The sequence below is a fragment of the Hylaeus anthracinus genome, unplaced genomic scaffold (assembly GCF_026225885.1).
Source record: "Hylaeus anthracinus isolate JK02 unplaced genomic scaffold, UHH_iyHylAnth1.0_haploid 0, whole genome shotgun sequence".
NCBI lineage: Eukaryota > Metazoa > Arthropoda > Insecta > Hymenoptera > Colletidae > Hylaeus > Hylaeus anthracinus.
Window position 1 is genome coordinate 21,472,784 of NW_026533254.1, and position 17,085 is coordinate 21,489,868.

General features: G+C 44.6%; 1 protein-coding gene across 8 annotated transcripts in view; it reads right to left on the reverse strand.

Annotated features, from left to right (window-relative positions):
• Positions 1-17,085, reverse strand: part of LOC128886200 (pleckstrin homology domain-containing family G member 5-like) — a 93,172-nt gene that overhangs the window by 31,092 nt on the left and 44,995 nt on the right. The window contains exon 1 of one of the 8 annotated variants that reach the window (XM_054140923.1): positions 11,682-14,217. The exons of the other annotated variants lie outside the window; for them this stretch is intronic. Within the exon in view, the coding sequence (XP_053996898.1) occupies positions 11,682-11,726 (45 nt within the window). The 5' untranslated portion in view covers positions 11,727-14,217. Of the gene's footprint in view, positions 1-11,681; positions 14,218-17,085 lie in introns of those variants that run through there. 8 annotated transcript variants of the gene reach the window in all.

The following is a 17,085-nucleotide window of genomic DNA, read 5'->3' on the forward strand; positions in this document are numbered from 1 at the left end:
ACTTAGAGCCCTCCACCCTCGTGTTCCGCTACCACCCCATCGCGAACGGGTGAACGCCTGACAGTCTCTCCTTACTATGTAACCGCACGTTGATTTATACTACTAGCGTTGCAACGTGGTAACTACCGACGTGGTAACTACCGACGTGGTAAGTAACTGTACAATGAGTTCATAGATCTGCCATAATGGTTATCATCGCTCACGTTCGGTGGCCTACTAACTTTTTAGATCATATTGCTTCTTCCATCGAGGATAACTGAACCATTAACAGCGCATTTAATTGATATTTGGATCAAAAATGGGCATTTTTGGAGCTGCTTGGAAACGAAAAATTCACGCAGGACAACTGCATGGAAACTTTAGTTGTTCCATTTTAACAGAATGATTCATTTAAAATACTCCCTTAATCCAGATCGATGGCGAACATATCGAGACAGTTGTTTCTCTGCATTCCTAGACCTAATCCAAGTGCTATTGCACTTGTTCCCACACTCCTTATTTTCCTACGCGTTTACTACTACTCGTTGGCCCGTGAAAATCTTTCACATCGACACACTTTGCGCCCAAACAATGGCGAAAGATACAGCATGGTTTCCAGAGCAGCTTTAGCATTTCGTGTACTCGACGACCCCCCACAAGGGAAACCCAGAATTTTCATTAGGTCCTCGAGAAATTTGACACTCGAGAAACTTTCTTTGACTTTCCAGAGAATTTCGTCTTATCTCGCGTCCGGTTCTCAGAAAGTAACCCAGACCTAACCCAGTCTCCCTTGTCAGAGTTATTCCCGTCACTGTTCCAAATGAAAATATTTCCCCATGCACTCGTCTCTCGCCATCTTCGCGTGAAATTGGCAAAACAAAGTCTCGACGAGCTCTAGACTGGCCTAGTTCCAATTAAAGAAAGTGGAGTGTCCATGAATAATCATGTGCAGAGTTTGATTGAGAACTATTGTTATTCGAAGGAGGCGCGAGGGTCCTTCTGCTGCTTGAAGAACGAGACCACGGTATAGGTGCTATCGACGATTTGATTTGTTCACTACTTCGAAACAATCGGCACCAATATTCGACGAACTTGAAGCCGCGGAGGGGACGGGTGGAATATTTTGACGATTAAACTGGGAGAAACTCGCTTTGGTTATTTTGTTCGCGTTCCTCCGAAAGCAACCGGGCTGTGGCGGAGATATCGATTTCTAATCAATTGATTCGATTTAGAGTCGAGATATTTTCGGACGAAACGCGCCTTATTTTTCTTTTCGTTTCTAGTGTAGGACGTCCAGGTGATAGAACAACGAAGATTTGATTTGCAGTTCTATTTATGTTTGTTTAGCTTGTTCGAATTCTACGTTTCTAGTCGCGGATTGTACGTATACATTAATCCACTGAATAATTTGATCTTGATAGCCTCTCCTCCCCATCTAATGTTGTAGAAGCACCTCCTAAGCCAAACATCTAATTCAGGGAACCCAAGAGGCCCCCAAACATTGTATCCTGTCAATATTACAGCTCGATAATGGGGAACGACACACGAGGGAATTAGTTAACGCAAGACCGAGCGCTCGCTGACCGTAGAAGGATGGAGGAGAATACTTTTCATCGTTTCCCCGACTAACGGACCCTCGTTCATCTTCCGCGCACTCCAATCAGCCAGGATTGGCGCCGAAGGATACGTCAGGGTAGATGACGAGGATGACAACGACGGTGGCGCCGTTCCTTTTACTTTCTCCGCGCCACCCTTTCCATTTTGTCCCCGATATCGCTTCGCGCGGGGCTGCAGCCAAGATTGGAAGGCCTGAGAAGCCTTCCAGATGACGAATCAATCTTAACTGTGTCTACGCAAACACTGCTTTTACCCTGGATAGCTAACCTCTGAGGGAAGGATCGTCTTTCGCCTGGAAACAATTTTTTCTCTATGGGAGATATTTTTTAGAATAATTTTAAAATTAAGGGGGATCTCGTTCTCACACTCTACACCCAACCACCCTTATTGGACACTCGGTCTCGAATGCCACCAAAATCATACTCTACAATTATTTAACACGTTGATCGACACGTCACCTAATGTATGAGCGACAGTGCTGAAGAATTAAAAAAATTAATTCTGTAAGGAGATAAGGGAGATAAAGGGAGTTCCGAGTGCAAAGGTTGGTTGATGGGGAAAAGTTGAAAATTTACTGGCTACTCCTACCAACCCGACGAAACTTTTCATTTTCCCAGCAACTTCTCGTTAAGGTATTCATTCTTTCGAGAGATGGAAAAGTCTTGTTTGCATATCGTTTAATTATTCTCCCGAAGATTCTTCGTTATACAAAGGTCTTCTTTTAACGAAAGATTGTCCTGAAAGCGACCGATAACGATTGTCGTTTCGCGACTCGAATGTTTGCCTGAGAATCTCTCGAGAGGCACCTCGTTTGCGGATGAATATTTCGATCGAGAGGCGTCAAAAAATTCCCCTGCAAACGATAGCCGTCTTTACATAGGTACTCGAAGCTGAGATTCCTCAGGTATTGGTCGTCGCAAAAATCTTGAAAGCAGTACTTGAAGGAGATGTTTAAAAATCGATATCGTAGATCTGGGGAAATGTAGCTGTCAGGAACATGAAAATCAGTTGGCATGTGAAAATTTAGTCGCGACGGGTTGAATTATTCACGCTAACCCGGTACTGTTGTTGAAAAATTTGGCTATTGAAGAATCATTCATTACTTATTTTGTTAATTTATGTTCATCTTTAAAATTAGTGATTGTACACTGGCCTCCTTCTAGCTAGGGTACCTAGAGGTTGCTAAGCCCGTGTTGTAGCTACAATCATACACAGCTAAAGGCCTTGAGGGCGGGAAAGGATAAAGCAATAGAGAGCCAGAGGAAGTTAGGGGAAGCTAGGCGGGTTGGAAGGGGCAGAGAATGAAAGTAAGAGGTAGGCACAGCTGCGGAGAGTTTGCGAAAGGTGATTAAAAAGCAGGAAGAGCCGTGCAAAAACGGAGAACGCCAAAGAGAGTCTGATAGAGATGGGAGATTGCAAAAAAACAGGAAACGGCAGCAAAGGGTAGGCAGAGTTATAAAGACAGATGAAAACAGATTAAAAAGCAGTGACAATCACGTAGTCAGGGAGAGACAGATAGAGTAATGACAGAGATAGAGAAGAACAAACTGAAGCTCGTAGATTGAAGACAGATAGAAAAAGGAAAGGTATAGGGTTGTTTGCACCGTCGGGACAGGCTGAAAACGATAGAAAATGGAAAGAAAAGCTATATAGAAGCACATAAAGAGATTCGAAAGCAGTGAGAACCATGGAGTAACAGGGAGAGTCAGGGAGATCATGACAGAAACAGAGAAGGACAGAAGCGTGTAGATTGAAGAGATATCGATAGAAAAAGGTAAGCACAGCTATAGAAAAGCACGTAAAGTGATTAGAAAGTAAGAAGAACCACGGAGTACCAGGGAGAGCCAGGGAGAGACAGGGAGATCCTGACAGAAACAGAGAAGAGCAGAAGCTTGTAGATTGAAGAGATATCGATAGAAAAGGGTACGGCTATAGAAAAGCACGTAAAGAGATTAGAAAGCAGGGAGAACCACGGAGTAAGAGGTAGAGCCATGAAGAGCCAGGAAACCCCAGTAAGATATAGGGTGGTCTTGCAGCATTGAGAGAGGAAGAGGACGAAAGGAGAGGGTAAGTAATGGCACAGAAAAACGTAGAAAACAACATTAAATGGTTGGATGAACCGCAGAAAGTTCGAGAGAAGGTGGACGAGGGAGAACCAGCGAAACTAGAGCGTCGGTCTCCAATTTCAATTCACCACCATAATTATGAATATTTGGGGGTATATTTCGAGTGTATAGGGTAGTTGTCGATTCTTTTGTAGTACCAACGTGTCGTTCCGCTCACCGCGTCTCACAATTGTCCACTCCTGAATTCCTCTATTGTCCACGTCCGCGTTTCTTGAATGTTGGAAGTTCAAAACCTCCCTCGAGTGGCCAAGTTGTTTCGCGAAAGCGATTTATATCGATGTTTCTTCAAAGGTGCCTTCCCTCACGGTTATTCCCCTCTACGAGCAATAAAGTCACCCTTGACCGAATTTACCCCTCGCCCCTGTCTGTAGCCGCCCCGAGCTGCTGCCATAACAAATTGATCTCCGAGTTGTGCGTCGAGAGACACTTTCTAGGTTGAATCGAAGCTTCCCGCTAATTTTTGAAGGAAGCATGCCAAGGTATCTCCAGCTGTGTTCTCCTTACAATTTGTCACCGGCGGTTCCAGTGACCGAATCGCGTAATGATTAATCGCGTGACTAGGCAACGTTTCCTTCGAGTTACAACTTGATCGATTGTCAATCGCTGGACTCTCATTGGCACCCTTCTATACTATGTTCCGGGGAATAACGAAGAAGCCGACGCTCCTGATTAATGATCCTTCGTTGCGTCGCGACAGCACGACAAGGGAACGCCTTGTAACACTTTGTAAGTGGCGAACCTGAAGGTCGCTTAACACTTCATGTACTGGCAGAATATTAATTGACTTTATAATTCCAGGATTTATTTGCAGGAATTAAGTGTCGTGTAGTTGGTTGTTTACTCATCAAAGTTAACCATATACTTTTATGTTTGTATTGGACAGTCCTGTAGGCTGACAACATTTGGTCCTATTCAAAAGCATTTTCCAGGTCACCTTGGATACTCCTTTCATGAGGACTTGACCGTGGTTGGTTTTGGAGAATTGCTGAATCGCCGTCGAAATATAGGAGCGAATAATAAACGCTGTAAATATTCATAAGGGGGTCCGCGTTGTTATCGTCTAATGGCTACCAGCCAGTGTTATTTATTTGGGTTGCTGCGAGGATTCCTGCGGCTTCAGCGCTGACTGTACTCCAAGAGATACGTTGCGGGGAAAGATTGTTAAGGCTTGCTTTAAGGACTGGGGTTCACGCTGCGGTTGAAGGGAACAATGCCATTTTTGAACGTCACTAGCACGTTTCTGTTGCGTATACGTTTCGTAACTGAAACGTGTTTCATAGCTCCCTCTCCACTACATGTATAACCTTTCTAGAATCCTTCCTTTCTGGAAGGGGACTCATTCTTCTCGCCTGTCGAGTCAGAAGGTTGCAGAACTTCTCGACCATATAGCATTCAAATACTCTGTACCGTCGCACTTCAGATTGGAGTATTCTGAAATCGTGTATTTCGCTGTATTGCCGAGTTTCATATAAAACAACGTTTTCTTTGTAATCGGGTTCTCCAACTCCACGTGGGTGTGAGTGCCAAATTCCTGGAAACTCTATACCTAATTAATAACTGTAATTGCGCAGAATTACCGAAGCGAATCCAGTTAATTAACTACGGCTCTTTCGTTGCTATTTGTCGAACGTGTATACGAAACGAGATCCAGTCCGTGCGAGAGAAAACGGATCGGTTCCGTTCGAAATCGATCGGCGAGGGTCGAATTCAGTTCATCGATCACGCCGTCGCGGTGAACATGTTTCTCTATTGTTGTCTAGCTCATTATGCGATCAATGGACGGGTGGAATTACTTCTTCAGAGTTGATCGCGTCGGAATCGATTCAACGTAATTCGCCGGCGGCAAATTATTTCGAGAGGAGCTAATTAATGACGAGTGGCGATCCGGATTCGTTTACGCGGCGATGCCCGGCTAGCGTGAAATCCTATTAAAACGGTATGCAGTACACTTCTCTCCCCTGATAATTGGTGTCCGGAATGATGTCGATATTTTACCGCAAAGCTGTCAGTTTGTCCAACCGAACACGATTTATTAGTACATCTGTCTCGGCCTCAACCAATTTCACGCTTGTGGTTAAAAATTAATTTTAAATACCGGAACGTAAGTCCCTAGACGTGTCCAACACGGCCTGAAACGCGGAAATAAACTCATTGTCGGGCATAAAACAAAGCAAATTATTGCCATTATTATATCCCCTTTAGACATCATATTCATTGAGACTATTCGATACCGCCGGTTATACCATTTTTCCAAAAATTATTTTATTGTATTTAGAAAGTAGATAGCTTTCGATACAGTTGTTGGCGGATGCTATCTTTGCCTAGATCTCCCTTTGCGACCCCTCGAAACGCGTCGCTAATGGATACACCTATCCGAAGCGATTCGACAGCGTATTTCCATTCGAGGCGAAAAACGTGCGCTGGCACGACCGATAAGGTACATCGACTAGGGGGTGGAGACGCGTCGGAGAGCGACGACGAGAAGCTGGCAGGAGCTTTCCCCGACGCTCAAGACGGCTGGCGTCGAGCCAAAGATTATCCGAGGCATCGTTCCTCCCGAGACTTCATAACCGAAATGAGCGTACGCGGCGTGGCTGGTATCGAAACCCATTCGATTCTCCCCCATCTGTTCGATCTCATCGATTTCAGGATAAATACCGACGCCTACTCGCACCCACCCTTCGCTACGCGAAATGAATGATGCATGCGCACGACCCCGTTGGAATTTCAATCTGTCCTCTGCGGTCACTGCTCGTCCTCGCGAACAACCTTCGGCCCGTGACCTTATTTTCGCATCGCCGCGAGTAGGAACTACCCCTTCTTGTCGATGTGTAATTTCATTCAGGAATTTACAAGCGGTTCTGCAGTGGAGGTTTCAAGGGGTCATGCGCAGTCACCTTTATCTGGCAGTCAACGTGTTAGTAGTCAAGTGCTCATGGCGTTTGCCCTACGCTCCTCGAGTAACCCTTGCCCTTGGAGCTCGACACACTCGCGTTAGAAGGTAGTGAATCGAGAAACAGCTACCCAATGATAAAGAAGCACCTACATTCCAGTCGCAAGCATTATAAAATAAATCCTAAGAAGCTAACAGTACGAATTCCTTTGTTCTCCACAATGTCAGTTCCTTTCAGTTCAACCTTTTGTCGGGATGCACGCACGAATATTTTCCCCTCGTATTTCACGGTTATTTAATTTTACTGCCAAGCATCTCTTCGCAATGTAACATGGGTATTATACTTTTTCTTTTGTTCATCTGGTATCGACGTTTATCCTCCCACGTTTGAACGTTGTCTACGGAATCCTGTGGCATAAGTAATTCTAGGATTTTTGCGAAATATGCACGCTCTAATAAAAATCGTTCCACGGTGCCCTCTGGGCGGAAAATGTTCGATCGTACCGCGGCTAAAAGTTATTTGACTAGACTAGACATGTGTCAGTGGTAGGAACGTTGGCGTTATTAATGAAGGAAGTAGATCGAAAGAGTCAACGTTTTTCGAACAAAATATTGACAATCCGTTTTTGATCGAAATATAGAAATAGCTAGACAAATCTTTCCCAGTCGTCATAAAGCCCCCTTTCGCAACGTTTCGATTCTCGAATTCGAGATTGCCGTTTGGGTTTGCTCGAAATAGAACATGTAAGTGTCAATGACAGTGTCAATATTTGCCGCTTCGATTTCTGGGGAAATGGGTCGAGTGCGATGTTTAATGTCAATTGGATTGACGTTATGCGATAATTGCGGAAACTTGTTGGGCCACAACATGATCGATGCGTTCTGTAAGAGCGGAACACATTATGCTGGGTCTTCCATCACGAGTGAAATCGAAAAATTCGATGAAAGAGTTACTGAAATTCTAAACGAAGACGGATATGGAGAAAAGTCATCAAGAGGAGATATTTGTTACTATTTAGAACTTCTTAGAAAACTACGAAACGGGGATAAAATACTGCTAAAATAATGCTAATCGCTGTTCAACATTCATAACAATAGAGTGCTGTAGTTATTCAATGAAACGGATCTCATGCTTGGGGAAATTAGCTGAATTTAATGTGTATACTACTAGCGTTATATGTCATAAATGCAGGCAGGGGTTCTGTCTCTCAAACTATAGTTCACGTCATAGAATCATGTTTGCTGATCCATCCAAACGAAAATTACTCAACCTCGCCGGTGTCACATCAACCTCTCTTCATGTTCCGTATATCAGAACCACCCATCGCGAAATTTTAAAGCCCTTTCATTACGTCCATGATTCGATAAACTTATACTCGACGAGGATCGATATTTCGTAATTAATTAAATTTCACATGCCATCTAAATAATCCAGGAATAATTTAGTATCTAGGTCCTGGAACGTCACACCAACGTACATCAACTCATTGTTCTTGCCACTTAATCGCTCACGTTATTATTTCTGCAAATTACAACGATAATTTCGTCGACATTTCGCGTGGACCATTAACGCAATTCATATCTATTATAATTTACGTAGAATTCTGAAGTCCTAAGTAACGACCTTATTCAGGGTTTTCAGAAATCTGAGAGACTATAATTTATAATTAGACTGCTGATGTTCGTGCATTTCTGTCGGAAATTTTCTGACGAATGGAAATACGAGGAAATCTAAAAATTCATAAAATATTAACAATAATGTACATATTATACCGTTTAGAAAATAAAACACGTTTAGATTTAAGTTCGTAAGCGTCTTCTGCACTTGTGAAAGTATGAATATGCAAAAATATTCGCACTCTATTTATAATTAAAGTAAACAAATTTCAATACTATTTTGCCTCACACACACTAATAATTAAAATTATTCGCGAAGGAGAATAATATAACCTTCCCTCTCAATAAATAATTTCACGTAAAAATTTGTTCTAATTGAAAATAGCGTGGGCGAGCAACGAGGTGTGGAAACGAAACATCAGCGAAATAAGTAATGTACCAGGGAAAATAGACGGATCGAATGTGTATATAATATGAACCTGGGGTTGGATTATGGCTGATGCTCTAGAAACATGGAAACCGAGGGAGCCAAAGATAATAGGAATTAGCCAACTTCAGCATGCATCCGGTGCAGCTGCCGCGGGAGGCAGTTAAAACGTTATCGCGACCCAGCAAGCTTTCTTCCACGACGCGAACCGTCCAGCGCGATAAATTCTCCCTCTGTCCTCGAGACAAGCATCTTTGGTTATGCAATTTCGAAATTTCGTTCGCACATCTGTGATATTAGCAGCGACAGTGGCGGCAATAATTCAGCCATTTACGACGGGGAACGCTTGCATAAAATGATACATCGTCTAGGTATACTAGATTCTGATTCGGTTTTCTAAGAAACTGCTCATGAAATATCAAATTTATATGGTGTTCGTTCAGCCTGTTTCATTTTTCAATTACACTTCTATTAGGCCTGAGAAGGTTATGTTGCAACCGAAGCTACAATCGAATTACTTCTGGTTGCCACCTCGTAGGTGCAGAGTATACCCCTCGTGAGTGACAACCGAAATTACGCTGCGCTAAGCCCAGTTTGCCACCTCGTAGGCGCGGGGTGTGCCCCTGTTGAGTAGCAATCGAGGCTACAGACCGGCTAGAACTGGTTGCCACCTCGTAGGCGCGGGGTATGCCCCTGATGAACAGCAACCGAGGCTACAAGCCGACTAATACTGGTTGCCATCTCGTAGGCGCGGGGTATACCGATGATGAACAGCAACCGAGCCTGGAAGGCTCTGACGTACAACTAGTTACGGGACACTCTATATGACAAGAAATAATGGAGACACAGTCTTGACCGTGATGCTTTCCTATTAAAAATTCAAGGATGCATGGAAAGGACGTGATAGGACTGACAGTGACTTATAGAATGCTCGCTTAGAATGATTTATCGTTCACTCCTCGAATCTTCCATCCTTTTTCTGAAAAAAAAATTTATATTCTCGTGCAAAAAGAAAAAAAAAACTGGAGATTGTCTACTCGGAAAAATCGATAAACGATTATCATGTCCCATGAAAGGCGGACGATCGTGTCACAGCCCGATTCATTTTTCAATATTACGTTGTAGATATTGTCGCTCGAAGCATATTGTACTTGAACGTTTTCACCAAGATTGTTGAATCTACCCAGAAAGGAAATTCGTAAAGTCAATACGTTGAAGAATGACAACTATAAAATATAGCTAGTTGTGGTTCTAAGGTTGGTCCAATGATTCGTTGCTCAAGGCTTAACACTGATATCAAAGAAGATATCGTGCTCCCCTCGTTAACAACAAAGGAAATTGGATGAGCGAAATAAGTGGAACCCTTCTCACTGCATCGGTTACTACAATTATTGCACGAAAGTGGATCACTGGAGGAATTTTCGTGCAATAATCGAGGACCCACTGTACCCCTTTAACTGAAAGACAAAATCCCAGTGGAATAATGCAGGAATTCCCCGTGACGTTGAGGCGACAATTTCTCAAACTGAATAAAGAAATAGGGCGATTAACGAGGCACCTATTCCCGAAGGACGCGCGTGATGTTTCGAAGGACAAATAATCCCAGAGATCTGTCCTCGTTTAGACGAATTCTCGTTTCAATGATGTTTCTCCGCGCGGAGAATAATGAGCAAGGGGTAATGCCAATAATCTTTGTTGTCGAGGGGAGTATAGTAGTAGGCTATTCAGGCTGACGAATCGATCGATTCGGCTAATGGATGATCACTTTTCAGGTCGTCAGTCGGAGCTGCACCTGCCTCGATCCAACTGTTTGCTTAGATGGCGCGCACACACGCCTTTCGACGAAATATCTCGATAACGTTTTAATTGCCCCCTGGGAGATAATCAGAGGATATCTCCGTAAATCGTGCTGATACGGATCGACGAACTGGTCTGTGAAAATGGTTCCACGAGCTGTGGGAAGGGGACCAAATCTGGCCGTGGGGAATGACGATGATACAACGGTAGAATTCTAATAGGTATTTACCGAGGTGGATCTCGCGGTGAATCTTTGGAATCAATAATAAGCATTGTTACGTGGGAATCTAACGCTACTTTCTGGAAGCAGTGAATCAAAATTAAAAAAGACTTCAGCAAATATTTCTCTGTAACAAAAAATCACAAGAAACTCAAAAGTTCTACTCGATCCTACATCCATCTACACCTTGCGTAACGCTTTCTACTTAGGCTGCTGCACCTCTTTAGGATCTCTACTCTGTCCTACGTTCGATTCGATTTTCGAGATTAAAATCGCCACCTATCCTCGGTGAAAGCATCAAAATCGATTCTAGGTTTCCATTCGAGGAAAACGAATGAGAGATCGTCGGTGTTCGTAAGTGCCACTCGAGAAGATAAGTGGACGATTTTATTCCGAGCAAGTGGGTTCTTTTCAAGTATCCCCAAGGCGGATTTATTCAAGAAACGAGGGGATAGAATGGGAACGATACAAGTCGAAAATCAGCCCTAACGTCGTTTATAAGCAAAGGCCTGATACATAGCAGCGATCAGGTTCGAGGATACTAGACTTTCGTGCCGTTTGCGAGGAACTAGGTCGGCGTTGGATGACTGCGCGGAAAGTTTCGAGGATCCTTAGGCTTTAACGCCGCCTATTTCGGGCCGGACATGTGTGCCAGCCAGTAACACTTTATCTAGCAATAGCTTGCACCGTAACGAATTAATACCCGCGAGAATTATTAAATCCCACGTTTCGGCCTCGCGTGCCGCGAGTAATACGGCCTGCAGCGAACCGAACCTAAACCTATAATCCTTGGCAACGACTCGTGCCAATTTCTTTGTCTACGCTGCACTTTTCGCGTTAAAAGTTGAAATTAGAGAGAGAGAGGGAGAGAGAGAGAACTGAACATCCCGTATACAACATTGATATCTCGAAACATATTTTGTCATTTTTATCTCCTCCCTAATGATAACAATTTGCAATGTCCAGCTTCCGAATTTGATCGAAATTAGAAACGAAATTAGATACCTGAACACGTCCCATCGGTGGCGACACCACCAGGAAGATTCTCATGGTGGCTTTGAGAAAGTCATCTTGATTGCGGTTGGTCTCTTGAAGACCGGCCTCGGAGATGCTGGCGCTGCTCTGAGTAGTCTTCCGGCTGACCTTGCGCCTGATGCTGCCGACTAGCCTTCGCCAATCTTGTCCGGAAGGGATTGCGCCAGCACCGGATGCGGTACCGACACCGCCACCACCCCCGCCCCCGTGGGTGGGCGCATCCTGGCCCTCGGACGACTTGGATGGGCTTAAGTCGCGACTGGGCCGCCGACTTAGGACACTGCGGCTTGAGGCACCAGCGGACGCGGACACCGCGCCGCTTCTAGACCCCACCACCGGCTGCGGCCCACCTAGGCAACCGTTGACGGGGTCCGTGCCCTCAGCGCCGGTGAACCCCTCCACAGGCCCGCCACCGCTGGGCCCGGTTGCCCCACCGTGACCGAACGAACCAATTGCGTAGCGTCCGATTCCGCTGCCGGTGCTCAACCTGTGCGCCAAGCTTCGCAGATCGCCTCTCCGCTTCCACACCCCTTCAACCTCCTTATCTATCGAACCTCCCACCCTTTCGCCTGCCTGGCCGACCAGGCAGCGGCGATTTTCGATCCTCCAATGTTTGTCGAAGACTGACGAACGATGGACGAGTCCAACGGTGACGTAGCTTTGTTGACCGATCTCAGCAACCAGGAGATCCAGGTCTGTTTAGAGTTCTGGTCTCTTTTCCCGCTATGTTTATCGAAGCTTCTGGCTCGCCAGGCCGATCGGACAGCGTTGGTCCTCGGATGTTTGTTGAAGACCGACAAGCGAGATTCACGGGCTGGACCATCGATCAAAGAGTTGGAACGTGACGGAATTACGGTGACTTATCTGGAAATCCAGCTCTGTTTATGGTCCTGCTCCCTTTCCTCTGCTTATTCATCAAAGCTTCCACTCTTTGGCCCACCTGGACAGAGTCGATCCCCGATCCTACCGACGAGATTCACGGGATGATCAATAGGTACCGTGAGCTTGGCGGTGTTACGTCTCCCGATCTCGAGGATCGGGGAGTTTACCGTATAAGTACACCAGGTCTGTTTATCGGGTAAACGGTTCCCAGTTCTTCGATTCGCGGAACTGTTTGCAACTACTGTAGCGTCGAGCGTGTTCCCTCGGGAATGAGAGATCCAGGGATGAACGTTATTTGCACTTAGGTCGGAAACTCGTTACCCTTGGCAGCGCTTCGCTGGTAGGCTATACTCTGCGCCCCGAGAGACCATTAGCGTCCGTTTCGACGATCTCTTCGAGAACTTTTAACAGTCGAAAAGTATTCCACGGTCTCTTTCCCTTCGTTGTTTTTCTTCTCGTGTCTCTATGGTGCCTGGCGAATGATCGATGTACAGGTAACGGACCCACGCGACCGAACACTCGTGGCAACTTACCGCGGGCTCCTTCACCTACGACGTTCGAGCGGTTTCTGGGTTACGAGCTCCCGCTTCGGAAATCGGATTTCTTATTGTCTTTCGAAACTTCGATTCCTCGCGTCTTAGGGGGAGTCTGTGGTCGTCGTAATACACCGTGCAGCCCCCCAGTCCGCTAACGAACCTGGATAAATTTCAGTCCAGCGCTGGATCGGACTTTTATTGCCGTCTAGGTTCTTCGTCAGGGTTATTCATCCCCAGGAAAAGTCGTCCTTCAGACTTATCCCGAGCCGGCGTCCCGCGACAGTTACGAGCCTTGTCTGTTGATATCCCGGACACGTAGCTCGCAAGTTGATTTTACGAGGAGTCACGTTTCAACGCGAACGAGACGTCGCGTTAAGTGCGCCTGGCAGACTAGAATCGACTTTTTCGCTCGAGTGCGCGCGAAACACGCCACGGAGATGATGCCTACCATTTGCTTAATGGCGGTTGCGAAACGTCGTGGAAATAGCCTGTATAATGTCTAGGATCTTCTCTCCTCGAGGAGAACTTGGTCGGAGAGAGATCGAGGGAGATCCCCCTCCCGTCGAGAATTCGTCGAGTTCAAGGCGCCAAAGTCACCGAAACGCTGGTCTAGGTCGTCACAAGTGTGGCGAAGCGAGTTCCGGACTCGGGGATCCGTCGGAACGCCAGATTAAGGCTTCTATCGAACTTCGTGGGTTCTCATCCTCGACGCCCTTACACGCTCAGCTGTACTATCGTTCGAGTTGGGTCGTTGCTGTGGAAACTCGATGAATACTTGCTTCGTAACTTTCGCCCGTGAATGGTCAAACTTTCGACAAGCTCGATGACGGGACGCGACAGCCAAATGACGGGGATCGGACGGGATCTTTTCCGGTGAATCGACTACGAACGAATCGGGAACTCGGCGATCTTTCGGGTGGCCTTAGGTCGCGGCTCGATTGTCTCCTCGAAGCCGTTCAACTCGAAGCGAACGTGATTAATTAGCTTCCGATGGAGCATCGGGACGTCCTCGAGGGCGGCTATTATCGAAGAGTTTCATCGAATTGAATACTCAATTAGCTTTTGAGCGTTCTGCGTTTTCTGTAGCGTTGGTCGTTTACAGCGATCCTTGCTTTGCGACGAAAGCGAGTTCCGAAGCGAGGTCTCTTCTGTTCCGTCGAGGACGGGTCTCCCGTTTAGTCTCCACGGTCGACGAGCGGCAGTTTGCGTCGTCTGGCATCTGCGTGAGCAACGAATCGAATGAGTGAAAGCTGTGGGACTCTGACAAACGAAGCTCGAGCTAGGAATCCGCGACGTGAAAAATCGAGTCTCAGAGTTCGCGCGCGAAATCAAACGCGAATAGGAGTTGCTGCCCTGGAAGGAAAATTCGAGGAAATTTTGTTGGCTCTTTGGATTGTTCGCGAGACCTGTTCTTCGATATTCCAGTAATTTTTATTATTTCAAGAAGGCTACTTAGAAACAATAATATTTTACCGTACCGCGATAGGTAAGCAAAATTGCATTACGAGAATGTATGCTAGTAAATAATTAAGTTTTCTTTGCTACAGACAAACATGACTTAATAAATAATTTTGGACGCAATAAATTACTTCGGATGATAACGATTAATGACTATTACGGTGCATTTGAGATTGGTCCTAATTTTTGAATGAAAGAATTAGATGGAAAATTATAATCCCATAAATATTTCTCGGCTCGATAAGTTCCTTCAGATGATAATTAATGATTATTAAGGTGCATTTGAGACTGGTCGTAATTTCTAAACGAAAGGATTAAGTTTCCTTCGGCACGGAAAAATATAATCCCATAAATAATTCTCGGCTCGGGCCGATATGATTTTTTATCCGTAACCGCAGAAAATAAATTTCGCCGGATGAGAAGTTCGGTTCTTCCGGGTATTGGTTAAGGTTCGATTCAGCAATTTCTGCGGCTCGCGGGAGCGATTGAAGCGAATCCGCGCGGAAGAACGAATCGAGCAAATAATTTTACCCAACATTTCAGGCTGCATACGCGCGCGTGCAAATACATACTTCGGTACTCGTGTCTACGTGTTCGTGGAATTGAAAAAGTGCCAAGAATCCAAATGCTAACTCGGGTCAAAGATAGGCGAGTGGTCTCGCGAAATAAATTTTTCTTCTTCCAATTTATTAAGTATTTGTTCAAAAGGCAACGCGAAAGAGGGACCATCCTTCGGGTTTCTATTTCATTAAAAGATAAATTGGAATTCTTTTGCAATTTCACATTCGTTATCCACGATCTAAATCAAATAAGAGAATAAAAAAAAAATATAATCTTTTTTCTTGTTGAAACATAATTTAAAAAAGAGTTATCCCGAGTTCTGTTTGGCGGTAGAATATCTTTCTTCTATCTGGCTGGAAAAGTAAAAACGGTACGAGTTTTTTTATCTTTCCGAGTCCGCGATTCCCTTGTTTAACGTTAAATTAACGTTGTCCCTTTTCTAGCAATCGACGTGTTCCGTTTGCTTTACGAGTCCACTTTTTACTCCCGTTTACCTTCCAAATTCCCTCTTTCTCTCGTAATCTGCGTTCCCTCCATGAAATTTCCCCGGACCCTGGCAATTCGCGAAGAGTCATTCATCAACGTTTCATTATCCTACGCTCCGCTCTTCCGCGAGAATTCCTGCAGTCTATATCGCCCCTGAAGAGCCACTTCGATACTACACTCGCATTCTTCCCCGTGGAAACTTGCGTTGTTTAACGCTCATCCACTTACTGTCCCCTTCAAATTTTCCTCGACATTCCGAACTTGTTAATAGTTTACACGACATCTAACGGGAAGGATTAAGTTAATGAACGACGCTACAAAAGGTGCAGGGGGATCAGTTACAGGGGAAATGAAATTTTCTATTGCAGAATATTCAAACATTCCAAAGTGTTTTGTACGTAGGTACTTAGTGGAAACAACTATCGGGTGTAGAAATTAATTCTATGTCATTATATTCACACATTTATAATTCTAGTTCGAGTAGAGGTAGGCACCTCTAAATACGTAGAAATATTTACTAATCATTTTGTTATATTACACTGCCAACCTTTGTATAATAATATATACAAATTGTATCTACAAAAATTGAACCTAAAGAGAAATTTATTTTACCCTGCAGATATGATATGAACTTTCAAATACATAAAAATCCGCAGTCTATTTACAAACAAATGGTAACTTTACTTTAAAAAGTCGGGAAATTAATTTCTACACCCAATAGTATTCACAAAAAAATTGTAAAGCGTCTCAATGGAGCGCATTTTCCGCTCAAAAATATATGTGTGAACTAGAAACGCGTATCGCGAGTGATCCGACGTGTAACGACCGATGTAACTTGTTGATCATGCAAGCTTAATGCGAGAACAAGGGCCCGGAGTGGCCTCGTTGTGCAGCCCGGGAGCGATATCAGGGAAATTTCAATATTTAGAAAAGTCGACCAGCGAACTGTCGAACGCGCACGGTTCGTAAACATGCAGGTCAGTCGTGGATTCACGCAAACCACGAATTTCGAATTCGATGCTGCCGGTACGGCTCGTTTATCAATTTCACGGGGAATTCCCGATATACACGGCGTCGGTCAAAACGGTGCTTCGCCTCTTCAGAAAGAATTTCCGTTCCCGACCATTTCTATTTATTTGGGTCTGCGGCATCTCCTAAGAAGACCAGGATATCGAATTGCGAGATGAACACATTCCTACGTGAAAGGAAAACAAAGTATAAAAATAATACAACAGGCAATAGTCTGTGGGAAACGATCGTTTATTTAAGAGGCGTTCAAACCTCAAATTTCGAGTCTTTATCGGTAGGTTTAAGAATATCTATACGAATCAGGCGTTGTAAAATAAATAATTTTAATTTAGCAACTGACAAAAATTGTATACGATGAAAATAAATTCAAATAAAATTGAATTTACTTGGACCTTACTTGTCATACAACGTAATTAATTATT